At 44.1% G+C, this 21,831-nt stretch overlaps 2 protein-coding genes and 1 non-coding gene across 3 annotated transcripts in view; all 3 read right to left on the bottom strand.

Annotated features, from left to right (window-relative positions):
- LOC119450277 (rho GTPase-activating protein 6-like) overlaps positions 1–781 on the bottom strand; it is a 44,337-nt gene extending 43,556 nt beyond the window's left edge. Inside the window, 1 exon segment of the mRNA XM_049665762.1 lies at positions 122–781. Within this exon segment, the coding sequence (XP_049521719.1) occupies positions 122–158 (37 nt within the window). The 5' untranslated portion in view covers positions 159–781.
- Positions 782–5,462: 4,681 nt separating this feature from the next.
- On the bottom strand, positions 5,463–5,537 carry Trnat-ggu (transfer RNA threonine (anticodon GGU)). Its single transcript has one exon. It is a non-coding gene; the product is annotated as a tRNA-Thr (tRNA).
- A 6,586-nt stretch (positions 5,538–12,123) lies between these two features.
- LOC119450273 (arf-GAP with Rho-GAP domain, ANK repeat and PH domain-containing protein 1-like) overlaps positions 12,124–21,831 on the bottom strand; it is a 33,670-nt gene continuing 23,962 nt past the window's right edge. Inside the window, 8 exon segments of the mRNA XM_049665761.1 lie at positions 12,124–12,242; positions 13,549–13,564; positions 15,076–15,176; positions 16,060–16,101; positions 16,714–16,796; positions 18,191–18,310; positions 18,398–18,534; positions 19,491–19,605. Of these exon segments, the coding sequence (XP_049521718.1) occupies positions 12,206–12,242; positions 13,549–13,564; positions 15,076–15,176; positions 16,060–16,101; positions 16,714–16,796; positions 18,191–18,310; positions 18,398–18,534; positions 19,491–19,605 (651 nt within the window). The 3' untranslated portion in view covers positions 12,124–12,205.

The following is a 21,831-nucleotide window of genomic DNA, read 5'->3' as shown; positions in this document are numbered from 1 at the left end:
CATCAGCCACCGATTCACGGTTAGGCAGTTGTAGCATAATTCTATAGCGCACATCTTCCGAATGAGAACCAACCCATGCGTGCGAACGACCGCACGCAAAATCCACGAACGCCACGCTCACCTTCGCCGTAAGCGTCTTCTTCGCTAGTGGCTCCCATGCATGCACTCGGACGCCGAACGTCGAAGCGAAGAACTGTCGCACAACTCTCGGCGTCGTCGCTGAGGCCGCGTGTCCCGCATAATCAGTGCCGCAGAAGGAACACCGGCCACGCCGCACTCTACACTACAGCTCACCACGGGGCACTCGATTTCGCGGCGCACCGCAGTCTCCGGATCCCCGCGCGTTTTACTACTCGTCGTCGCAGTCACGGCAAGCGTCGCGGTCTCGTCTCAAGGAACGGAGACATATCCAATGTCCCACGACGCCACTTTTGCTGAAGGCAACGCCGGCTGGTAAGCGGACCACCGTCGTCGACTCGTCCCGCTGCAGAGAGCAACGTTGCGCTGATATCGACGCAGTGCGGTCCAGAGAAGGCGTTCGTCGTGCAGACGCCGCCGCCGCAAAAGACGCAACTGCCGCATGCACCGGGCGTGGACGCTGGCCGACGGGCGGACGCTGCAGGCGTGGCACGCGCTTGTCGTCGACACGGATGGCGGCGTGCGTGGTGCTTCGCTCGGTGGATTCAAATTTGCACGAGCGGTCGCAAGCACGGTGACATGGCGGAGGGGAGACCGCGGCAAGATCCCGGAGGACCTCGCGCGGGACCGTTCCAGAATAGCCGGGCTCCGCCGACGTAACTGGTTAAAAATAAACGCCGGCGGCGCGGGCCGGCCCGGTGTGTGCTTACTCCGCGCTCTTCCTTTCGGCACCGCCGGGAGCGATCGCTTTCTTTCTTTGCTCTTCTTGTTGGTGACTGCGGCCCCGCCATATACTCCCCCAAGCCGCCCTGGGCTGCCGACGCCGCGCCAACGCCGAACACCGCGCGAGCGCCCACCGGTGCGGCGATCAGCTGGTGGCACCCGCTGGCACGTGCACGGTATTAGGCTGCTTCGGAGACTACGCTCGATCTGGGCGGTTTGTTGATGGACATCGTAAGTATACGGACAGACGCTCTGAGGCAAAGGCCGGGGACGTTCCGTCGTCGGTATACGTGATGGAACAGTGGTTGTTGAAGGGACAGGTTAGAAAAACTTTAGGCGTGCAGAAGGTGGACACAAGACTAGGGAAACGCGGACAACACAAACGCCGTTCCCTCTTCTCGTGTCCGTGACTCCACGCCTAACTTTTTTTTTTCTAACATGAATCCCTACCTACCTATCTCTACTTTCGGTCATTCTATAACCTTTACTTGAAGGGACACTGACACACATGGCTGTTGTGTTGGCGACTCCTCGACACTGTCGTAATGGGGCATTTATGCACTGAATATCTTACTCGCCACACGCGCTTGCATGGTTTCGCCATTCCTGCATCTATACAGCAATATATATAATTGCAAGGCCATTTTTCGGTTCGAACTTCGTACTACTACAGTGATTTTCTGTACCATGATCACCTGTGCTCGAAGCTGTCTTTGGTGCCGATACTTTGTCGGGCTGTTGGTTGCCAAAGCGCTGCTGACATTTGTTCCCTGAATACTTACCGTAGTATATATACACTGTCGTCGACCTTCGCTAGCAGCAAGTTTAAAAGACAAGTCTCATTGAAAGCGAGTTTCAGAGAGCATAGCGTCAATGTAGAGGAGGAACTGATGGCAATCTTCGATGACCAGATGCATTGCCTTTACACTTTTACTATACGTTCTGCCTTTATTAGTCAAATATCAGTATCACAAAGCAAGAGGCGGCTTCATGCATACCACCTGGATGTGTGCGCGGCAGTTCGGCCTCGGTCGATATGGTATGCAAGTCGTGCGCTGCTCGACAGGAGTAAACGCTGGCGCTCATTCCTAACGTGTTTTTTGATGCGACGTCCAGAAGAAAAACTGTACAATGTCTTCCACAGCGGCAGCAGAGTTAGTCAAAAACGCTACTTGCTTATCTTATCGAGTAAGCCTGTGCACTGAAAGTTGTGTTCGTGAGCTTGTTGGCTAGTAGGGGTAGTACGGTGCTCATGATATACTCCGCAGTTGTGTTTTAAAAGTCATAGCTGAATTGAGAGTAGCTTTACCTGGGGAGCGCCTATCTATAAATACATAGGAATGGAGAAATTGTTTTGCTTGGCATTCTGCACGGAATTTGATTAGGCTTGCGCATTAAAAAAAATCTAGTGACTGTAGGAAGCAGAATTTTTTTAGCCGTATCTTTTTACAATAAACGTTGAAAATCACAAAACAAAAATCGTTTACCAAGCCGACTATCTAACTCAGTAATAAATGACGATATGACAATTCTGTAAACGGCACCTATTAAGAGATATGAAGCGGACAAAATTGATGTATTGTAGAGTGTTTTTCTTTCTTTTTTTCTTTCTTTTTCTTACTTCAAACACCGTGAAAAAAAGAAAAAAAAAAGGAACACGAAGGTTACTCAGTTTACGTCACTACGGATTAATTATCTGCTTAGGCGGACATCACTTGCAAGAACAACCAAAGCTATTCATTCACTAATTAAACACATTAGATGAATAACCTCTTCGTTACGAACTTCATGGCATGTGTATATATTGGAATGCTGAAGGGGGGAATCGTTTCATGTTTCATGTCTCTGCACTTCAAAACGGGCATGTACACCGAAATAACTGGCGTCAAATTATTCGTTAAATTTACCTGATTGCGTACGGAGTACTGCGAGGCGCGATTCGCAGTGCAACGACCTGTGACGTAGAAGGACGTCGTAAATAAAAAAAAAGCGCCCGTAGAAATAAGATCGAGGGAACAGGTAAGTGTGACGGCAGCTTCATTTTATGCCACGCTTTTACGCCACACATTGATTGGACAGAGAGCTGCCTTTATTTCTTTCTTATTTTGTTACCCACGCGGCAATGCAGTGGAGGGGGGGGGGGGGGGGGGGACTATACGGAGCATACAAAACGTAGAGCAGATGCAGGTTAAAAATTAAATTATGGGGTTTTACATGTAAAAAACAGGATCTGATTATGAGGCACGCCTTCGGAATAATTTTGACCACCTGGGGTTCTTTACCGTGCACCTAAATCTAAGCACACGGACGTTTTCGCATTTCGCCCCAATCGAAATGCGGCAGCCGTGGACGTGATTTGACTCCTCGACCTTGTGCTTAGCAGCCCAACACAATAGCCAAGAAGAAACATTCCACGGCGGGTAGCGCAGATGTGTAGGTAGCACAAGCAATATACAGTATGTCACTACCTTAAGTATGTCACCACCATGTATGTTAAGTATTCGCGCGTGTCGCTTCACTTTTTTCTAAGCTTCCGTTTAGATTTCCTGCGCAGCACTGGATCGCGTTTGTGAGCTGGAAAATGCGTGATTATGGAATACACGAATCGCCAAAGATTGAAAAAAAAAATATAAACATGAAGTTTACAAATCCGTAACTCTGCAACAGACACAGATAGCGCAGTTCTGTGAACTGCATCTTAGCGCATCTAAAGGCGACATATCTGCTTACGGGAAATTGTTACAATGCTGACGAGTGTTTTACAAAACTTCTACCTACAAATTAGTGGTATAATAGATAGGGGCGGCGTATAAAGTGTTTTTTTATTACGTCACTACAGAGGAAGTATCTGCCCAGGCGGACATCATTTGAAAGGAAAACGAATACAATACGTGAACTAATAAAACTAATCGCATTAATTTAATTTCCTAGTTACCAGCGTTACGACACGTGTTTATATTGGAAAGTTGAAGGAAATTGCCATAAAAGCCTAGTGACACGTTTCTACATTCCAAAATACCCATGTAACCGAAATCATTGGCGTAAAATGATTCGTTCAATTTCCCTTATTAGGCACGCGACACCCCGATTCGTGTACCCAAATCTGCTATCCTCGATTTTCCTTTTCTTTTTTTTTTTTCTTTGTCATGACAAGAGGTTTCCAGGATGGCCTTGATTTTTGTTGCCGCATGCCTGACGTTGTTTCTTCGCGCTTCTTGTTGTTAATTTCCTTTTATTTCCTCTGAATTGTTTATTGCATTTGTAGTTACCAGTGACCAAAATTAAGCAATATTTAGAATTCTGTTTCTACTTCTGCCCATTTCTGCGGGAAGTTACTAAAGCTACGAAGCTGCGGTTTAAAACTAATAAAGGTACATGAATGAAATTTTGCGTCCTAAATGGAAATTCGTTGAACTCTACTTTATCCAAAACTTAGCTTCCTTGAGCGTGTAGTTGCCGGGCTGTTTACAACAGAAGATTGCGATATTTGGCAATCTTCAAAAGCAAATTATCCAAAAAGTAAAAATTCAACATTATTTTGCTGCGTCTAGGAAATAGATAAATATGTGCTAAAGCTGCAGAGCACGCCGCAATGCTGTACATGCGGTAGTTTCTTCTAAATATGGTAAAAACTGAGACACAGTTCGGAAAAACCATGTATCTCATGCTTGTTCTAAATGATAATGTTCTAAATCACATTAATCAATTTCTTTATATCATATATAGTTGGAATCTACAAGAATTAAGCTTTTTTATGGTAAATACGACAAGTTTATATCCTAAGTAGAAGAGCCGCCACGGTTGCTCCAAAAGTACTGAAAACGGGGTTGCTCGTGCCACCGGAGTGGGACCGCCACCTTAAGAAAGCTGTGTCTACAGCACAGACCATTCGTTACGTCTTCCATCTACACTTGGTTCCTGCTCGCTGGTCGTTAGTGGAGTGGCTAATTAGCAGACGTGCTGCACCACCGTGAACTTCGCCCTGCTTCCGCGGTTGCTGCATTGCATCACCTTTACCTCAACATCTCAGTTGCTTGTGGAGAGAAGGAACGAGGGCTATGTAATCTTATGGAGGTAGAGATGTTGGCATTGTCAGACAACCGCTGCAGAAACGTCTGCATTGGACTTTGCTGGGCAGCAACGATAGGTCATGATTGAGAAATCCTCTGACACATGGCGCTCAGCGAAGCAAGGGCACAAACGTACAGCCACCCGAAGGTGGGACCACCACAGAACAACCTGTGGGACCACAAAACCTGTGAATGCGCGGCTTTGGCCTGCTGATCCACGCTGAGGTAAGGGGAATGGGAGAGGTGCGTCAGGATGCCTAGACCGTACGTGTAACTCAAAGGGGCTAAGCGGCTGGCTATCTTTCGTGCTTCAGTGCTCAGTGGCAAAGCCCTAAGCCATTCGTCTTAGTGAAGTAGTTCGATAAGAAGAAAAAAAAAAAACACATTACCTAGACGCAGTGCTGACGCTGTCCAAATCCAGGACGTAACAAATTAAAGGAAAACTGAGACATCCACCCAAATGTAGCAATTTGCTACAATGGAAACCCAACCGGGTTCCTCGAAAGAAAGCCTCGCAGTTGAAGAAAAATTCGTCCTGGTCCGGGACTCGAACCCGGGACCACCGCCTTACCGGGGCAGCCGCTCTACCATCTGAGCTAGCCAGGCGGCTAGCAGATGGCAGGGCGAAGTCGAATTTGTCGACAACTCGAAGCAAAGGCAAGTGTATGATGTAATAGTTCAGCGGAAATCCGCTAGGTGGAGATAAGTAATTAAAGGAAAACTGAGACATCCACTCAAATGTAGCAATTTGCTACAATGGAAACCCAACCGGGTTCCTCGAAAGAAAGCCTCGCAGTTGAAGAAAAATTCGTCCTGGTCCGGGACTCGAATCCGGGACCACCGCCTTTCAGTTTTCATTTAATTACTTATCTCCACCTAGCGGATTTCCGCTGAACTATTACATCATACAGGACGTAACAGGTACTTCTCGGCGGCGTCGTGTCACCTGTACTCTGTTCTTGCGTTATTTCTGGTTTACCAAACGTTCTCTAGTGGTAAGAGTAGAGCTCCCTAAAGTGTTGCATAAAATAGCGGCTTTGCTTCTTCACAATCTCTCTCCCACTCTCTGAAGAAGCGTACCATTGATAATTCAATAAAGAGATCGCGTTCTCTTCTCCAGGCATTTCCGGTCTCTTCTTCACACGTCGTGACGTCAGCATGGCCAAGCACGTGGCATCACCAGGTGAAAGCTGTCGATTGGTCCATGCACCGAGCGACATCAGTTCTGATCGGTCTGCTAGCACGCCTTTGCTAGCACACTGTAGCTTTGCTCTGTCGTCACATCCCATCTGTTCCTTGTCGCCTCGCTTGCCTGTCATCGTGTATAGCGTGTGTAGCCGAAAAGCGCGCAGCTTTGATAAGCTGAAGTTGGCGGTACTTTCAAATGAGCAAATAGCGCCAGCGTGACGGTCGGTACAACTGACGCCGTGTCCAAGTGGCGAGGAGAGAGAGAGAGAGCACCTGTGAGGAGGAAAGCGAAGGCGAGTAACAAACCGCTCGCTCGCCTTCGCACTAAAGAGAACCACATCAGTTTAGACCGATCGAGTATTTCACAGGCTCATGAAGAAGACATCGAATATTATTAGCCCGGATACGACGACGCTCGTGGACTTTGTGAGATAACCGCCATTTCTTCAGCCGCCAATGTAACTTTAAATATCCGTAAATATATTATGTGCTTCTCCTATCTCCATAGCAGTATTATTGAATGCTCTACTTTCGTGCATGGAAAAAGTCACAAATTCCCTTCTACACTTCTTGTGACAGCGGACATTCTTCTGCAAATGTGTTTACATTGACCGACTCTTTATTATTTTGTTCTCTGTCTTTCTTATCTATTCATCCCCTTTCCCCCTCCCCAAGTCTAGGGTAGCCAACTGGGCACGTCCTTGGTTAACCACCCTACCCTTAGCTCTTCGTTTCTCTCTCTCTCTACTTTCGTTAATTTCACGTTAATAAGTTGATTGTTGAAAAAAAGATCAAGCGTAATTTATTATTATTATTATTATTATTATTATTATTATTATTATTATTATTATTATTATTATTATTATTATTATTATTCGCGCCAATAGCCCAGCGCCGGAACGTTTTAAGTACTGCGCGTGCACCCAAAGTTAGGGGACGTAAACCACCAAGCGTATACAAGAAAGAACGCAAAAGAAATGCAAGAGAACGCAAGCAGCAGGGCGTGGGGCTTTGGGAGCTCAAAAGACTCTTTGATGCGCTTTTTTCTAAAACTCCCTAATGTGACCTTGTCGCACTTCTAATGTGACCTTGTAAAGCATTTGTCGACAAGTCGGCAAACGCAAAAAAAAAAAAAAAAAGGAACACACCGAAAGTTCAACTAAGACACAAATACAAAGAAATGACACGCACTTTTTTACAAGCACCATTTCAAAACGCTTGTCAGCGTTACCATTAAATGTCATCGCAAATGTTGCCAGCATACTGTTTCAGGTAGTACTGACTTCGAATATTATGAGAGGAGAGCCCGGCAATTGCAATTTCTGGAACCTCCTCGTACATTATCCCGTGTACAAATAAAAATAATTTTTGAACGAAAGAGACTTTGGGGGAATTATAATATAATAGCGCACAATGATGCAATTTATGTCGAAGCTCTCTAGGATTTCTTTTTAGTGCTTTGAATAAAACGGGACAATTCATGGCAGAAGCACGATTCCGCCACGGGGTGAGCCTGGCAATTACCACCGCACCGGCCAGAAATAGCCGGTGGCACGAAGCTTGGTTTTCTTGAATGAAATGCGCATGGCCGTAGAATATTTCTTCTCCGAGCGTTCTACCTCGTGCGTAGCAAAACTGCTTTTCACGATGCTTTTTGGTAAGCTTAGATTGCAAGGGGTAGAAACACTTCTAAACGTTTTACGGAGTGCTGTGAAGTTGAGACAAATTTTGCCGTATTTTCCAGTCACGAAAAAGCAGCCCGTGCCAAGGGCATTCAAGAACAACCTGACAGGTAACCGGCACTCAGCGAAGAACTCCCGTGGTTTAGAAATGAATAGGTTTCTTCTACCCTAAGGAAGAGGAGGAGGAAATAACTTTATTGAGTCCTGAGGAACCCCTCCCCACCCACTCTTCGTTTAGTGGTCGGCACGAAACAAAGTCACAATCGCTTGCGTGCGATGATATCCGACAAATGCCCGCTACAGGTTTGTTATATCGCTAATAACACATCGGGGTTTTTATTGCGATAGCAATTATATGGACACTTCAACCGGATTTCTGCCGTCGCCGTCGTCGTCGCCGTGAGGTTCCCTATAGATAAAATCTTCGCCGCGCGCCGTATGCCCGAGCGGAAGCGTGCGGGTACGCGCGCTATCACGGAGCGCGAACGCACTCAATCACCCACGCGCAAGCAAGGAAGCGGGAAGCCAGCGCCGGAGGGAGCGCGGGGGGGGGGGGGGGGGGGGGGCGCACTTCTACTCTGCCAACAACCGCGCTTGTCGCTCGCTAGCCCGCACCATCTCTTATCTCCACACGTCTCTGACCTTTATGCGCCGTGCATTCGCCGCTCAGTTTCCGTTGAAGCGATAGACCGCACGTACCTTCGCCCGCGGCGGCGTATGCGCTCGCTGCCAGCGTTTTGACAGTCGTTGTCTGCAGTCATTCAGTGTGATCTATTCATGTTTGTTTGTGCGCGCTCACACCACGCTTGTTCATTCAGTTAGTAATAGTCGGGCCACATTTTCCAACGACGCTACACATGCAATGCTGCCCGGGTCGGCAGTGCAGCGCTACAGGTGTGTCCCTTCGCACGCGCTGCCCACGGGAAGCGCTTCTCATCAACACCACCGTTTCACACGCGCCTTCTCGTGGTCATCGAGTCTCTCTTCATGTCGGTCTACTTACGCCGCAGCACACCTGCTTACTTAATCAGCTCATGTTTACTACAATTCATATTGCTACCAAAGCCGCTCACCTTACTTCGTATGACATTGCTGTGTTGCTATCGCATTCATTGCTTCGCCCTTAGGGCGAAACTGTGACTTTTTTTTTTTTTTTTACATCTGTGTAAGCGAAACTTCCAAACATGCCTGCACGTATGTAACAGCCGCCTCGAAAGCTGGCTTCCCCACAGATAGTATTAACACGTGGAGAAGCCCACTTCACTTATAACCCGTGTATTGTAAATTTAAAGCAATGACATTTTTTGGCTATATTGCAGGATTTATTGGTGGTTCGTGTTTTAGTCACACGAGAAAGCCTCTCATACGTGCAGAGGGCGACGGAATGAGAAAGTGTCGCAGAAGGGGAGCAAGGGAGAAAGTGTAAGTCCGCGCCAAGCTGGGAGGGCGTCATGACGCGACGTCGGGAGGACAGGTTCGGCGAGGATCGGGGGCGTCAGCCTCAGTTCTCCAGCGAATATTTCTTCGCCTATACGGACACAACAAACCGGATTATATGGCACGGAATCGACCCACAAAATAGGGTCAGCGAGTCCACGAACCTGTGTTCCGCGTACTAAAGCGTTAAATAACGATATGAAATCTGTACATATGATGTCGCCTTACATGTAACAATTTCTACAGCACATCGATATCTCTTAATGTAACAGCGCATAACAGTCAACGGCTCCTTATATTTTCTTAAAGTTATTTTTGGAACTGCGCCAGCGTCACTTCCAATCACTCTTCCTGCTTCGGATGTGTCCTCCCTTTGCCCTTGACGTGGTTTATATAAAAGTGCCTCCTCAACCCAGACTTCCTTGCTGCTAAGACGAAGAAGAAAATACATCGTGCAGAAGCAGGTACATATTGTGCTAGCACATTGGCATTTCTAAAGCACACGAACCACTTTATGGAATTATTTATGGAATCTCCAGAGCACACCGACTTCGGAATAGCGCACGACATTCAATGGCTTCTCCGATTTTCATAATTTTCTCTTATTTGGGCTACCCCATCCTCGGGCTATTAGGTACGTGCAGTCTTGGCCCATCCACAAGAATGGGTATGCGTTACCGTGAAAGATGTGTAGAATCCTCAAATTTGCTTACAGTTGTGTAGTGCTTTGCTGTACATACACCTCTCGTCCCCATTCTTTCCCCGCCAAACATCATGGGCCCCCTTCATCCTCTTGGAATTGCTGTGTCGACGTCTCACATTGTGCATCCGCCTGATCTGGTGTTTGCACTTCGGCATAGCTTGTGAACGGTGTAGTGTGCAAAACATAAACACTGCGTGGGATTGCACGTAGCACAGGATGAAAATAAGCAGAATGGTACACACCACTTTTCCTTGTGTAGCATTTAATTAACCCCCTCACTTAAGCATTGCTCCACATACAATTCCAACATGTGTGTAGGATTTGGATAACTTTTTACACTCAAAGCATAACCTTTCATTAAAAAGCACTCAAAAGATTTCGTTTTGTTGGAAACTCTGTGCCTTGCACCAGTTAATAGAGATCTGCTGTGAAACGCAGTGCAATTCCAGTAAACATGCTTCTGCACTGTTTGAAAAGGCAGTACGAGAAATTGTATTATGGAAGCTGTGAATGGTGTTTTGATACAATGCCCATGACGTCATTTGGGGGCTCTGGTAGCTGGCACTTTGGCACCTCAAGCAGAAAGCGCATTTGTCATGCCAAGCTTGATTGGCACTGGTAGATTACAGTGGCCATCGTATTTGGAAGTGAAGCAGCAGATGCAACAATGTGCTGTCCTGTATGTTTAAGCACATCCACTGGCTTGGCTGAATACAGCTTACAAAAGTGAGTATCATGCGCATGTGCATGAACCAACTGCCACTTTAGCGATCAAAACTGCCAGCTTATGTTCTGCCTATATTTTCATCCACATCCAACCCCAATGGCTCTTGTATGCTCAGTTGTTTGATGACCATGGGCACCTTCATTCTGTCCACTTACCAAGTTCCCAGCGTCCACGATTGTGAGCCCATTATTTGCAGGTCCCCAGATTTCAGGCTTCTAGGGCCTGTGCAGCAAAAGATGAGTAAGCATCTTTTCAGTGACTATCCTCACGACTCCTACAATTGTACAAGTTGTTCTGCATTTGCTACCACGTTCAGATGCAGAGGTGGTGATGCAGTCAAAACTGTTACACATTTCCATGCGAATACTTCAGATGGTTGAGTGCAGCTTTGGCAGAGCACCGTACGCATGAAGTTTGAGGACTTGACTTCTATGGTAGCGCTTGCATTCATTCTGCCTTTGTTCACCTTCTCCAGAATTTGAAGACAACAAATTGTGCCCTTTAAATGACATGGAAGTTCCATTGGAGTGAGAGAATACTACGAACAAATTATGCATCTTGAGGCATATACAGCAGGTCAATGAGATGTGCTATTTTGTGTGTAATTTGCAGTGAACTAAAGGCCAGCATTGAGAGCATTGAAAAGCCAAGCACTACAGTGAAGAGCAAATGTGATGGAGACAACACCACTTCGCACATACTTTGCCGAGGATGGTAGCCTGGCACTTAAGGCACTGTAATGCTTTGCACAAGTGAAAAGGTACGTTTCTTTTCCACATTCCTCACGCAATGGTCAATAAACCTGAATGTCGGTGAATATAAGCCTCTGCACACTGTAATAATGATGTCATAGATTACATAAATTTGTTGTGAAGTATTTGCGATCACACACTTATTGGAGGAAATGCGGGTTACCGATACGTGCCACCATTACATATTATTCACTCCCAAAAGCAAGAAGTCTTGTTGTTTTTTCCACATGCAAAGTCCTATCTTTCAACACAATATGACCTTGAATGGTTTAAGTTCCAGCATTGCCTTTAACAGAGCAATTGCCACTGACTGTTTCAGGTACATTGGTTTGCTGGTGGCTAGATTTATATTTTTATTTTCAAGTAAGAACACTTGTTGCCTGCTCAAATGAGAGTCAGCACAGCATCTGAAGCCCTATTCTGAGAATGTGCACTGACAGAGCGATAAGAGCTTCGAAAAATTTGGTGAACAGTTAAACTAAAAGCCTCACTCAAACTTCAACGCACCGAGTGCAGTAAGTTTGGACTGATGAATTATGCTACTGATCAGGAAGCTGCACTTATGTGCCCGGCATTAGCATAACGGATGTGCTTATTTTGATGACAGTTTAATTTCAATTAACTAGTGGTAGCAATTAATAGTAGTATATTACAGTAGTAATTAGATAATAGTCATTTCAAGTTGGGTAACATTGCTTAATTGCAAATGAAGGCTACAATGGTCTATTGTTGCTGACTTCTTTTATTTAACAGCAAATAAAGCTGGCAAAATTCAGAGAACATCTTCACTCCATCCAGAAAATTGGAATTCCAGATCTGAAACTGACAATAAAAAAGCATACAAGAAAATTTTAAAAAAAGAAACCTTGCTTTAAGGGAAGTATATCTATATTATACTCAACAAAGAGTTGACAGCCATGGTTATTTTGCACTGTGTCAAAGTCACCGTCTTCAGCACACACAAACACAGCAAGCCTGGTACAACAAACATTTATTTAAGCCAACGAGTACAACAGGTCCATAAAACAAAACAAGATACTTTGAAAAAGAGAGAGAAACAAGCTTTACATGAGGCACTTGATCCACAGAGAGTAACATGACAACCACAGCATGGCACAAGTGTTCCATAGTTGCCACTGTAAAACCCTTTGAAAAAATAGTTACTACTCTACAGTAAATGCACCATTTGGTCATTTGTAAAACATGCACATGTATGTTGGCAGCCATGTGCATATAAAAAAAGTGTAAAACCACAGCTTATAAAAAAAATAAGAAAGTTTTCACAATAAAAAAAAATAACATAGTTGTATATATATATATTTGTTCATATAATATCACTTCAACTTCAGTCCGGCGGTACTGCCCTGTTTATATTTGTGTGTTGAACAAACCTACTGCCAAACATTAGTAGTACATATAAATATAATTAATTGTAAAGTTAACGTGTGTACAATGCAAACTTCATCTGCACAGTTTTCCATTTGCAGACTGGCTGCAGCTACATAACAGTTATACAGAGGTGCTTTTTAAAAAATGAATAAGCTTTCGAAACCTGTTTTTTTAGGGAACCCTGTTAATTCAGTGTTGCAAAACGGATACTTGTGATGGATTTTTACAGCATCATTTTTAATCGCAGTTTAAGGAGGAGAAATGCAATACTTGTTAATGTAAAATGTTCCATGCAGATGGACAAATTAAATGTTATTGTATTTACGTACAGTCAAACCTCAATATAACGAACCTTGATTTAACGAAATTCGCAATGTAACAAACTATTTTTATTTCCCCATCTTAGTTCCATTCAATTAACGAAACCTCGATATAACGGAATTCTCTATATAATAAAGTTTTTCGCTGCAAATACAACTTCGTTATATCGAGGTTTGACTGTATATTGAAAATTGATATGCGACTCTTGTTTGTGCTAATTCGTGTAACAAACTAGAAGAGCCATATACACATTGTGTTGTCGTACTCTGACAGCTCGGACAAAAAAAATGTTTCCCCGACTCGCACCACAGTATGACTAATACATGCTTTTAAAATTCTGATGCTTGTAGCCATGCTGGTGTTGGGATTAAATTCAAGATGACAGCACCGAAGACTACTAAAACAGAAACTGTCTCACCTATAAAGACTGCATACTGCAAACGATCGAGACAGCTCATTAGGGCACACTAAAAACTGGATAAGTAGCTCACATTCACAACACGTGTACTTGTGCACCACAAAGCGCATGATCTATTGTGCAACAGAGTGAGCAACATGAGCATCAATGCAATGGAAGCAAATGGAGATCTAAGCACACTGAAGCTTGACCTAACAGAATTCAGGACACAGGCTGTGCTCACACTTGGGGTGGGTACAACAGTATTGCAACAATGCGCGAGCGCAGTATGCTACCCGACTTCAACCGCATCACGCATCAATGCCATCAGATTAGAGCACCATGTACATCTTGCTTTTTGGTTTCACTCAGAACACACCCTAGCGGACAGTTTTAAACATGAAACAAGAAACACTAGTGATTTCAGGAAGTCGGATACAGCTGGAAAAGACTTATTTGGCAGGCCTAGGCTCAAGATTGATTCAATTACAAGACATGCACTTCATTTACCACGAATGGCTTCTTCAAAGTGGTACAGTGGTGAGTGCCACCCCCTTCCCTACCATACAAACTACCCTTTGATCAAAGCAGTACCCTGTAAAACACTTAGCATCAACCTGGCTTAGCCTTGAGTCAAATTAGAATAAAAATGCAAAAAGGAGTAAGACACATTCGTTGCATAAAACATAATCGTACATAAAATGGTTTCCCGAGTACAGCTCCACACAGTGAACAAAGCTACACGGAACTGCAGACAAGATTTAACTGCAAGCAGTCCCACTTATCTATAAACATTGCAAGTGTGCGTGTATACTTCGCCTCAGCAACAGAAGATAAAACAGACAGCAAACAACCAGCAACCACAACAGCAACAGTGGCAGCTGGAAAGGAAGTGTACAGTGCTCTGCAAAAGTTTACAGACTGCGCACTTGCCAGCCAAACCATACTGCCTGCACAATCCGATACAGTGAATCTTACTCAGCAGTTAAACATGCACAACATCTGTTTCTTGCAGCCATTTTTGCTCACTTGCTTCAACCAGATGGACTCCCTCTACTGTCTGAACCAGATGCAAGGTGAGGCTATCCAAGAGACTAAGGTGGCCGTATGAATCAAAAAGCCACGATACATGGTAAAGTTTGTTCAGCTTGCAGTGGCAAGTTGGTTATCACATAAAGCCCATGTTTAAACAGGACCTTCGTCTCAAAAATGCGGCTCTGTGATATATGCAAAGCCTGAGTGGTGCATCTCGGAAAGAAGTGAACAAGCAAACACGACTGCAAGAAAACAAGGTGGCATACACATAGAGCTGAGTCTGACTATAGATGTGTGACAATGTAGTTTGGCCAGTGATCGCAGGCCTGATAAACTTTTGCTGCCAGCAGCACCAGAACTAGTACAATATGAAATGAAAGAGATTCAACAAATTCACACAATTGACAACTAAAAAAAGTCAGATGCCATGAAAAGAAAAAGTAACCCGCATCTCTGTCAGGCCAGATCAGGACAGCAGGTCGGGAATTGGCTCAGGAGGAGGGGGGAAAATACCTTTGGGGAACTCAGCATTCAGCATAGCCGCCAGCCACTTCTCAAATTCCTCCTGGGTGGCCAGGCTCACACAGTTGCCAAAGAATGGACGGTCCCTCGTCCTACACACGAAATGTAAGGGGGGAACCACAACAATTAAAAAAATGCAATTAGTATTTGAACCCCGGCAGCCAGAAACACACCTTGAATTGGTACTCCTCTGTAGTTTAAATAAATGAATGGAAGCGCTGCTCTTTTGACAAAATTACATTACTGCATCCAATAATGCTCTTCAGAAGGTTGTGCTATGAGAAGTTGCTTCAGCAACATTCCTGAAATCCAGCATTTAAGAAAAGATATGGAAAGTGTCCGATTAGGAAATCCCTGAAGCCTATGGAAGTGCATTCACTGGTCCAGCCTTGCAGTAGTGCTGCCCCACATTCTACGGCATTGAGGAGAAACATGTGCATTGAGGTGGAACTGTGGATCTGGCTGTAAGATTAGAGCAGTGTTTGCCAAACCAATGCTTTGCTGAAAGTTTTCCAGATTCCACGAGTACCAAAGTTGTTATGTGCACTTCCAGCCTTCCATCCGCTTCTTCACTTCTACAGCTGTACTATATTCATTTGTCATAACCTCCTTTTCATAAAACGTGCTAGGCTCCTTTCTTTTCTGCATAATAAACTTTATTATGCTCAGGAGGGGCCGTGCTGTACACCTGTGCTTTATGTACTTTGTGCATACTATCTGGGCTGTGAGAACAAGGAAGCAGTCTGGGAAATCCTAGTCTAATGACATGGTTTTCCTTAAATTTTGCATAGATTCTAAAAACACTACTGCAAAATGCACACTAACAAATTACACACAGGACACTTAGCATCCAAAAAATGAATGAATGCAACAGTGTTCTTGCAGGGCTGTGCTTGAGCGCTGCGCAAAGCAGGATATAAGGGCAGGAATGCGGACAAAGTATAAAATAAGATCAGATAAAATTTGGCTGCTTGCCTCTTTATGTCTCCTTGACGCATCACAAATGTAAAATTCCACCTGCAAAATTCAGGTTATGTCAGTAAGAGACTGCACAGTCAATCGCACTTCAACATGATATGCTGGGTGCTGGAACATACTGAAATGGGTCAATTACAAGTTGAATTCATTGGCACAGAAGGAAATTGGCTTTATTGCGAAATGTCTAATCCTTACACTTTTGCACCAGAGAAGTACATGCTCAAAACTAATTTACGCAGGGCACCTCATAAATGTATATCGTAACTACATCGGAGCACATCAGTCACTCCAACCAAAGTAAATTCCTGAATCTGCAACACTGGGCACAAGTATTGTGTCGTGGGCCTAATAGCCACACAACTGGATTGGAACAGCCAACGGTGATAGTGCTGGCTGCGTTTCAATCGCAAAGGTGTGATGATGATGACACCTGACATGACAATGAGCAATGTTCATATTTTTAAAGTAACTTCATCACAGGTAATTTTTTTTATAAACAGGATAAATCAGGAGCAATCGAAGACAAAGAAGTGCCAAATTTATTAAATAGGGTTAGTTGATGACAAAATCACAAACTCTGGTGGGGTGCATGACAAAATGGCAACGAGGGTATGAGACATCACTAAATGAAGTTTGAAAAAGTAAACCAACTTGGAAGGTGGGCTCCGCCGTGATTCGCATCCCATGAACCAGAGGACGTCCTCAATGTTCCATTGGTTCACAAGCTGACTAGCCTGCAAAAGATGCAAGATGCAATATGCAAAGTTCCTCAAGCACTAGCTCTTTAATTTTTTTCCTGTACTCAGTGACAATTTAGTAATTGCATTAATTCACCATTTGTCTTTCCATTATATCATGAATGTTGCATCTGCAAAAACTGCAGCACAACCCCACTGATTTTTCCCTGAGCACAAAAGCTTACTTATTGAGGAACAGAGTTTATTTTTTTGTAGTAGCCTGTTGTAATTGACATTTAAGCCGAAAGCTAAATTTCCTGCTGCAAAGCCCTCCCCTTTGCTGATCTCCAGAAAATTCATGCAATATGAATATTGTGGTTTATGCATAAACTGCCACAAAAATTCCTAAAGACAGTGCAGTTGAGACAGAGAACCTATTTCAATAAAAACAAGTTACACAGGCCAGTATAGTAAATGAAAAATTGTGTTGTAACAAGTGATAAACTCACAAATCACATTATGTTAAGTAATTAAATTTAAAAGACACACCGTAATTATGAAAATGAAGGCAGTCACAGTACAAAGTATGTCAACTAGCTAGAAACCTGCCAATAGACCTTTGCATAATGCCGACAACCCTGTGCATTGGGTTCCCGCCACCACCGTGAAGGACAGACATGCGGGCGAACGCATGACGTGCGTAGTACGTTTGTTGGCCGCACACGCTCTGCTGCAGGTCTCATTGAGTTTACTGTAGCGCAGATAGCGTGTTTGCTGCGTAACATAGCTCTGAGAATGCAACTTTGGTTTCCCGCAATGAGATAGGTGGGATATCTTGGCATGCTCCTGCATTACTGTACACTGTTCAAAATATTTTTTTGACAGTTCAAGTGAAACCGCCCAATAATGCTTTTCAAGAATGGGAGTTAAAAACTAGTTTGCAATATGCATGCCAGTGCACAGCTGCTTGCACCGTCACCTGGCACACTGCGACACATGTCTTTAAGAGCCAGGTAACAAGGTGCAAGGGACCCCATTGTGAAGAGCTCTGGATTAATTTCGACCACCCATTTACACAACCTCTATAAGTGCAAGACCACAATGTTTGGGTATTGAACCTAGGACCTAGAGATCAATCGGAATTCATGAGAAAAAAAGGTAGCACTGAAGGGCGTCTCCTTGCTATGGGACAAAGTGACCGAGCATCCCTGCCATTTGGGAAACAAGAGAATTAGGCACAAAGCATCTCGAGGTCCATCATACACTGCACTTTTGTCGTTCTTGTACAAACCACACTAATCTGTATAGATCACTTGTGTTAGATGATCCAAGGTTTTACAAGAGAGAAATTACAAAATAGCTTATCAGAGGGGACCGACGCAAACGAGCAATAGGTGTACAAACTGAAGCGAGTGCACACGAAAGAGCCATAAAGATAAAGGAGCTCCAACCTTTGAATCTTTGTACTGCGTTATCTTGCCACCTGTAAACTCAAGGACAGATTTTTTGAAGCTCTTCTGACGAGCCTCGGCATAGCGAAGCTCACTGAACACAGACAGTGGCTGACGATTCTGAAACAACAAAGCCAGCGGTGCCATTAAAAACGAGAACACTTTATTAAATCAAACAGCACATTGCAGATAGTCTGTGGTACTTACCGATACGAGAGGTGCTATTTCATCATAGACATAGTTGTTTTTGATACAAAGGTAATTGGACTTGGCAAACGATGCATCCCAGTTGGCCCAGCGAACTACGACAGAGAGGACAGGCTCACTGTGATGTAAGGGCCGTTCTGAAAGAATACAGCAATACTATAAATGAGAGCAATGTTCATAAACTTGGAAAGGTAAGGCTAAGAAGCCAATTTACTTTATTGTGCACATTTAATCTTACCATTATCTGGCAAACACTGCAATTTGGCAAACTAGGTGACTTAGCCTTACGACACACATACAAATAGTGCATCTTCACCCAGAGTTGAAGCTTTGACTGGTTGATGTGGTTTAATGCCCCAAAGTAACATAGGGACTCTATGAGTCAGCACAGTGAAAGGCTCCCTATTCATTTTGACCACCTGTGGTTTAACATGCAACCAAGTGCTGAGTATTACCTACTCCTTGTTGCTGAGTGAGTTGGTTCATACTTATTGCACCGGAAAAGACATGAAAACATGTAAAGAAATGACTGGACAGAAAAAAAGTTTGTGTACCAATGATGTCGCAGGTTCCATTACCAGCATTGATGGGCTGCATTTTGATGGTGTTTGAACATGAAAACACCTGTCTACCAAGTTTGTGTACTAAGCAACACGAAAACACTTGCGTACCAAGTTTGTGTACCAAGCATTTGGTACACTTACTTGGTACGCAACTGTTTTCGTGTTCAAACACCATCAGAATGCAGCACATTACTGCTGGGGATGCATTTGGTACACAAACTTAGTACACAAGCGTTTTCATGTTCAAACACCATCAAAAAGCAGCCCATCATTGCTGGGAATGGAACCTGCAACGTCATGCTCAGCAGCGGACAGCCACAGAGTCAGGTGAGTAACTGAGCAGTAGCCACACTGGCAGCCACATTATGAAAACGGTGCCTCAGCTCGGTTAAGATGAAGAGAATAAAACTCAAAATTCGATACAACTAAAGACAAAGTGCTCCCCCAATTGATATTAAAGTTCACAAGCAACACTTAGAGGTTTATGTGTCGCGCTCCTGTTCCAGGATGGTTTAAACTTGGCTACTAACCCAGATCTTGATCACAGACAACTTCAAAGACAGCCATTTTGTTGACGGGCTCCTTGATATTCAGTTGCTGCATGGTGTGCTTGCACAAAGCACCTGCTGTCATGGCAGGAGAGAGCTGAAGAAATAAAGTTGAAATATTATTATTGTAACATATTGGCACAGGAATCTCCACTGGGTGCTAGATAGCTGTGAAGAAGGCAACACAACAGAATTTCTGGTTTCATACTTGATTGTTAAGGAATGCACAGAAAACTGCACATAGTACTTACATCTAAGAAAAAAAAAAAAAAAAAAGCCTGAAAGTGCATATAACATGTTCATTTATGAGTGATATGAGAAGGAACAGTGATTTCTTGTTATCTGTGGGTTCGAATCATGTCTTGCAACAGGAAGCTTTCTCATCAAATATTTAGTCCAATTGAACACTTTTATGCGGGAAATAAATATTTAGCTAATAGGTGCCTTGGAAAGCAATTGGGGTGGTTCCTTTCATATTGCTTGAAGGGGTATTTGCTACAGGGTCAAACAATATAGACACAAAATAGAAATTCTATGTTAGGCTAGATTAGACTACCCTTCTGTAACTATCAGCAGAGGCTCGACATGCCAGAAAAGATGCAAAAATAATTCTTCATGATGTCATTCATTTAGCAGCTTTTAATTAGCATTTGTTAACGTTTATCAATAATAAAAAAAGGACTGCATCACATTGAAAGTTAAGCGAGGACTCAACCTGCAACCTTTCATCGACTTTCCACTACAGAAGGGGTATGTACAGGCAAAAATATAAAGAAATCCATGCCCTCAGACTGTCACTGCCGCCACTATTTTGATGTGCAAGTTCAAGTTGAGGTGCACTGCTTAGCCCTTCAATTTCTTCATTTAGTGTTGACCTTCTTGAGCCAAAGAAGTGTAAATAAAGATCTGTGGACAAAGTCTTCTCATCTCAACTGATTTATACTTTTCTTGGAGTAAGAACATATTGCCCCACTTTTAAAATATCTGTGCAACCTAGCCCATTCCTTAGTTGACCTGGAGGACAACAGTTACCACGGTGCACCCAAGCAATGAAAAAAATTGAGCAAAAACCATTGGAGGACAAGATTTAAAGCCATGTGATAGCTTCCCGGCAGATCTGCTGAGATACGGTGCTGGGGACACTGATTGGTAAACTGTATTGCTTAATTCTATTAGATGCGCTGGTGCTACAATGTCGTACGACGTCGCTGGCCTTCAGGATCGGCCAGCAGTTCAAACCACATTAGAGCCCTTGCAAGGGCCCACACTGTGCACTGGTGTTACCATCGGCTCACCAAGTAACCACCTTCGATTACACCACCTCCACAATCGGCCCAGCTTCATTACATTGTCTCCGAGATTGGCCCAGTTTACTTGGCCAGACAGCCGTTCAAGCACGGTGGGGCTTTAAACCAGCACTCAGCAGCAAGGAAAAGCAAATCATTATCTCCTGTCTGATAAGCATAGTGCTAATTGCATCACTTGCAGTAGCCGTTTGATAATGCAGCAAGCTAAACTTGCATTATATTTGGCATGTATATGGTGCAAGCCCGCCTGGTGCATCCCAGTCATTTATAACCTATAAATAGATTGTACAGAGGTCAACACTCATGTCTAGAACAACGGAGCGTCGCGCTCGGGACTGCACGAGCGACATCTACAGTTTGAGATATCCCACATCTGAGCATGCGCGGTGCCAATGACGCGCCTGCCACGCATTTTCTCTCCTTGTTTATTGCCGCGGCTGCAGCAACTGCTTTGGCCGGAAGAAGCGCTGTCAACGGTGTAGCGCCGCCAAAAAAGAAAAATGCGTGGAATCACCCGGCTCGGCGCCCTTATACTGCAGGCTTATTCTCAGTTCGCGGTATCGTCATACCGCCATTGCGTCGCACATATAACTCGCGCATTGCGCTGTGGATTTTGCATAACGCATCGTGTTTATTGCCGTCTGTTAGGAGTGAACTTTACAAACCTACTTTCATCGTTTATTGGTCGTCAACCCACCAACGTTAATTGCGAATAATTGTAAGTTTCGATCGCACATACAGAAAAATGCTGCCTAGATATCCTGAACTTATGAGATTTATTGAAATCAGCACATGTAGGTACCTCAAGAACGCTGTCAAATGTAAGCACAACATACATGAGTGGTAAGCGGAGATTTTTCTTTGTGCGTTTCATGAGCGAACATTGTCAATAATAACATTGTCAATAAGAATAAGCTTAAAGCATAGCTTGTACCGGGCGCTGAGAACGATTCGCTGCGTTTTTTGTGTTTGTTTGTTTTTGTTTTTGCGCTACACCGCTGACAGTGCTTTTGACG

Source organism: Dermacentor silvarum, chromosome 4 (assembly GCF_013339745.2).
Source record: "Dermacentor silvarum isolate Dsil-2018 chromosome 4, BIME_Dsil_1.4, whole genome shotgun sequence".
Classification (NCBI taxonomy): domain Eukaryota; kingdom Metazoa; phylum Arthropoda; class Arachnida; order Ixodida; family Ixodidae; genus Dermacentor; species Dermacentor silvarum.
This window is presented reverse-complemented; position numbering and strand designations above follow the sequence as displayed.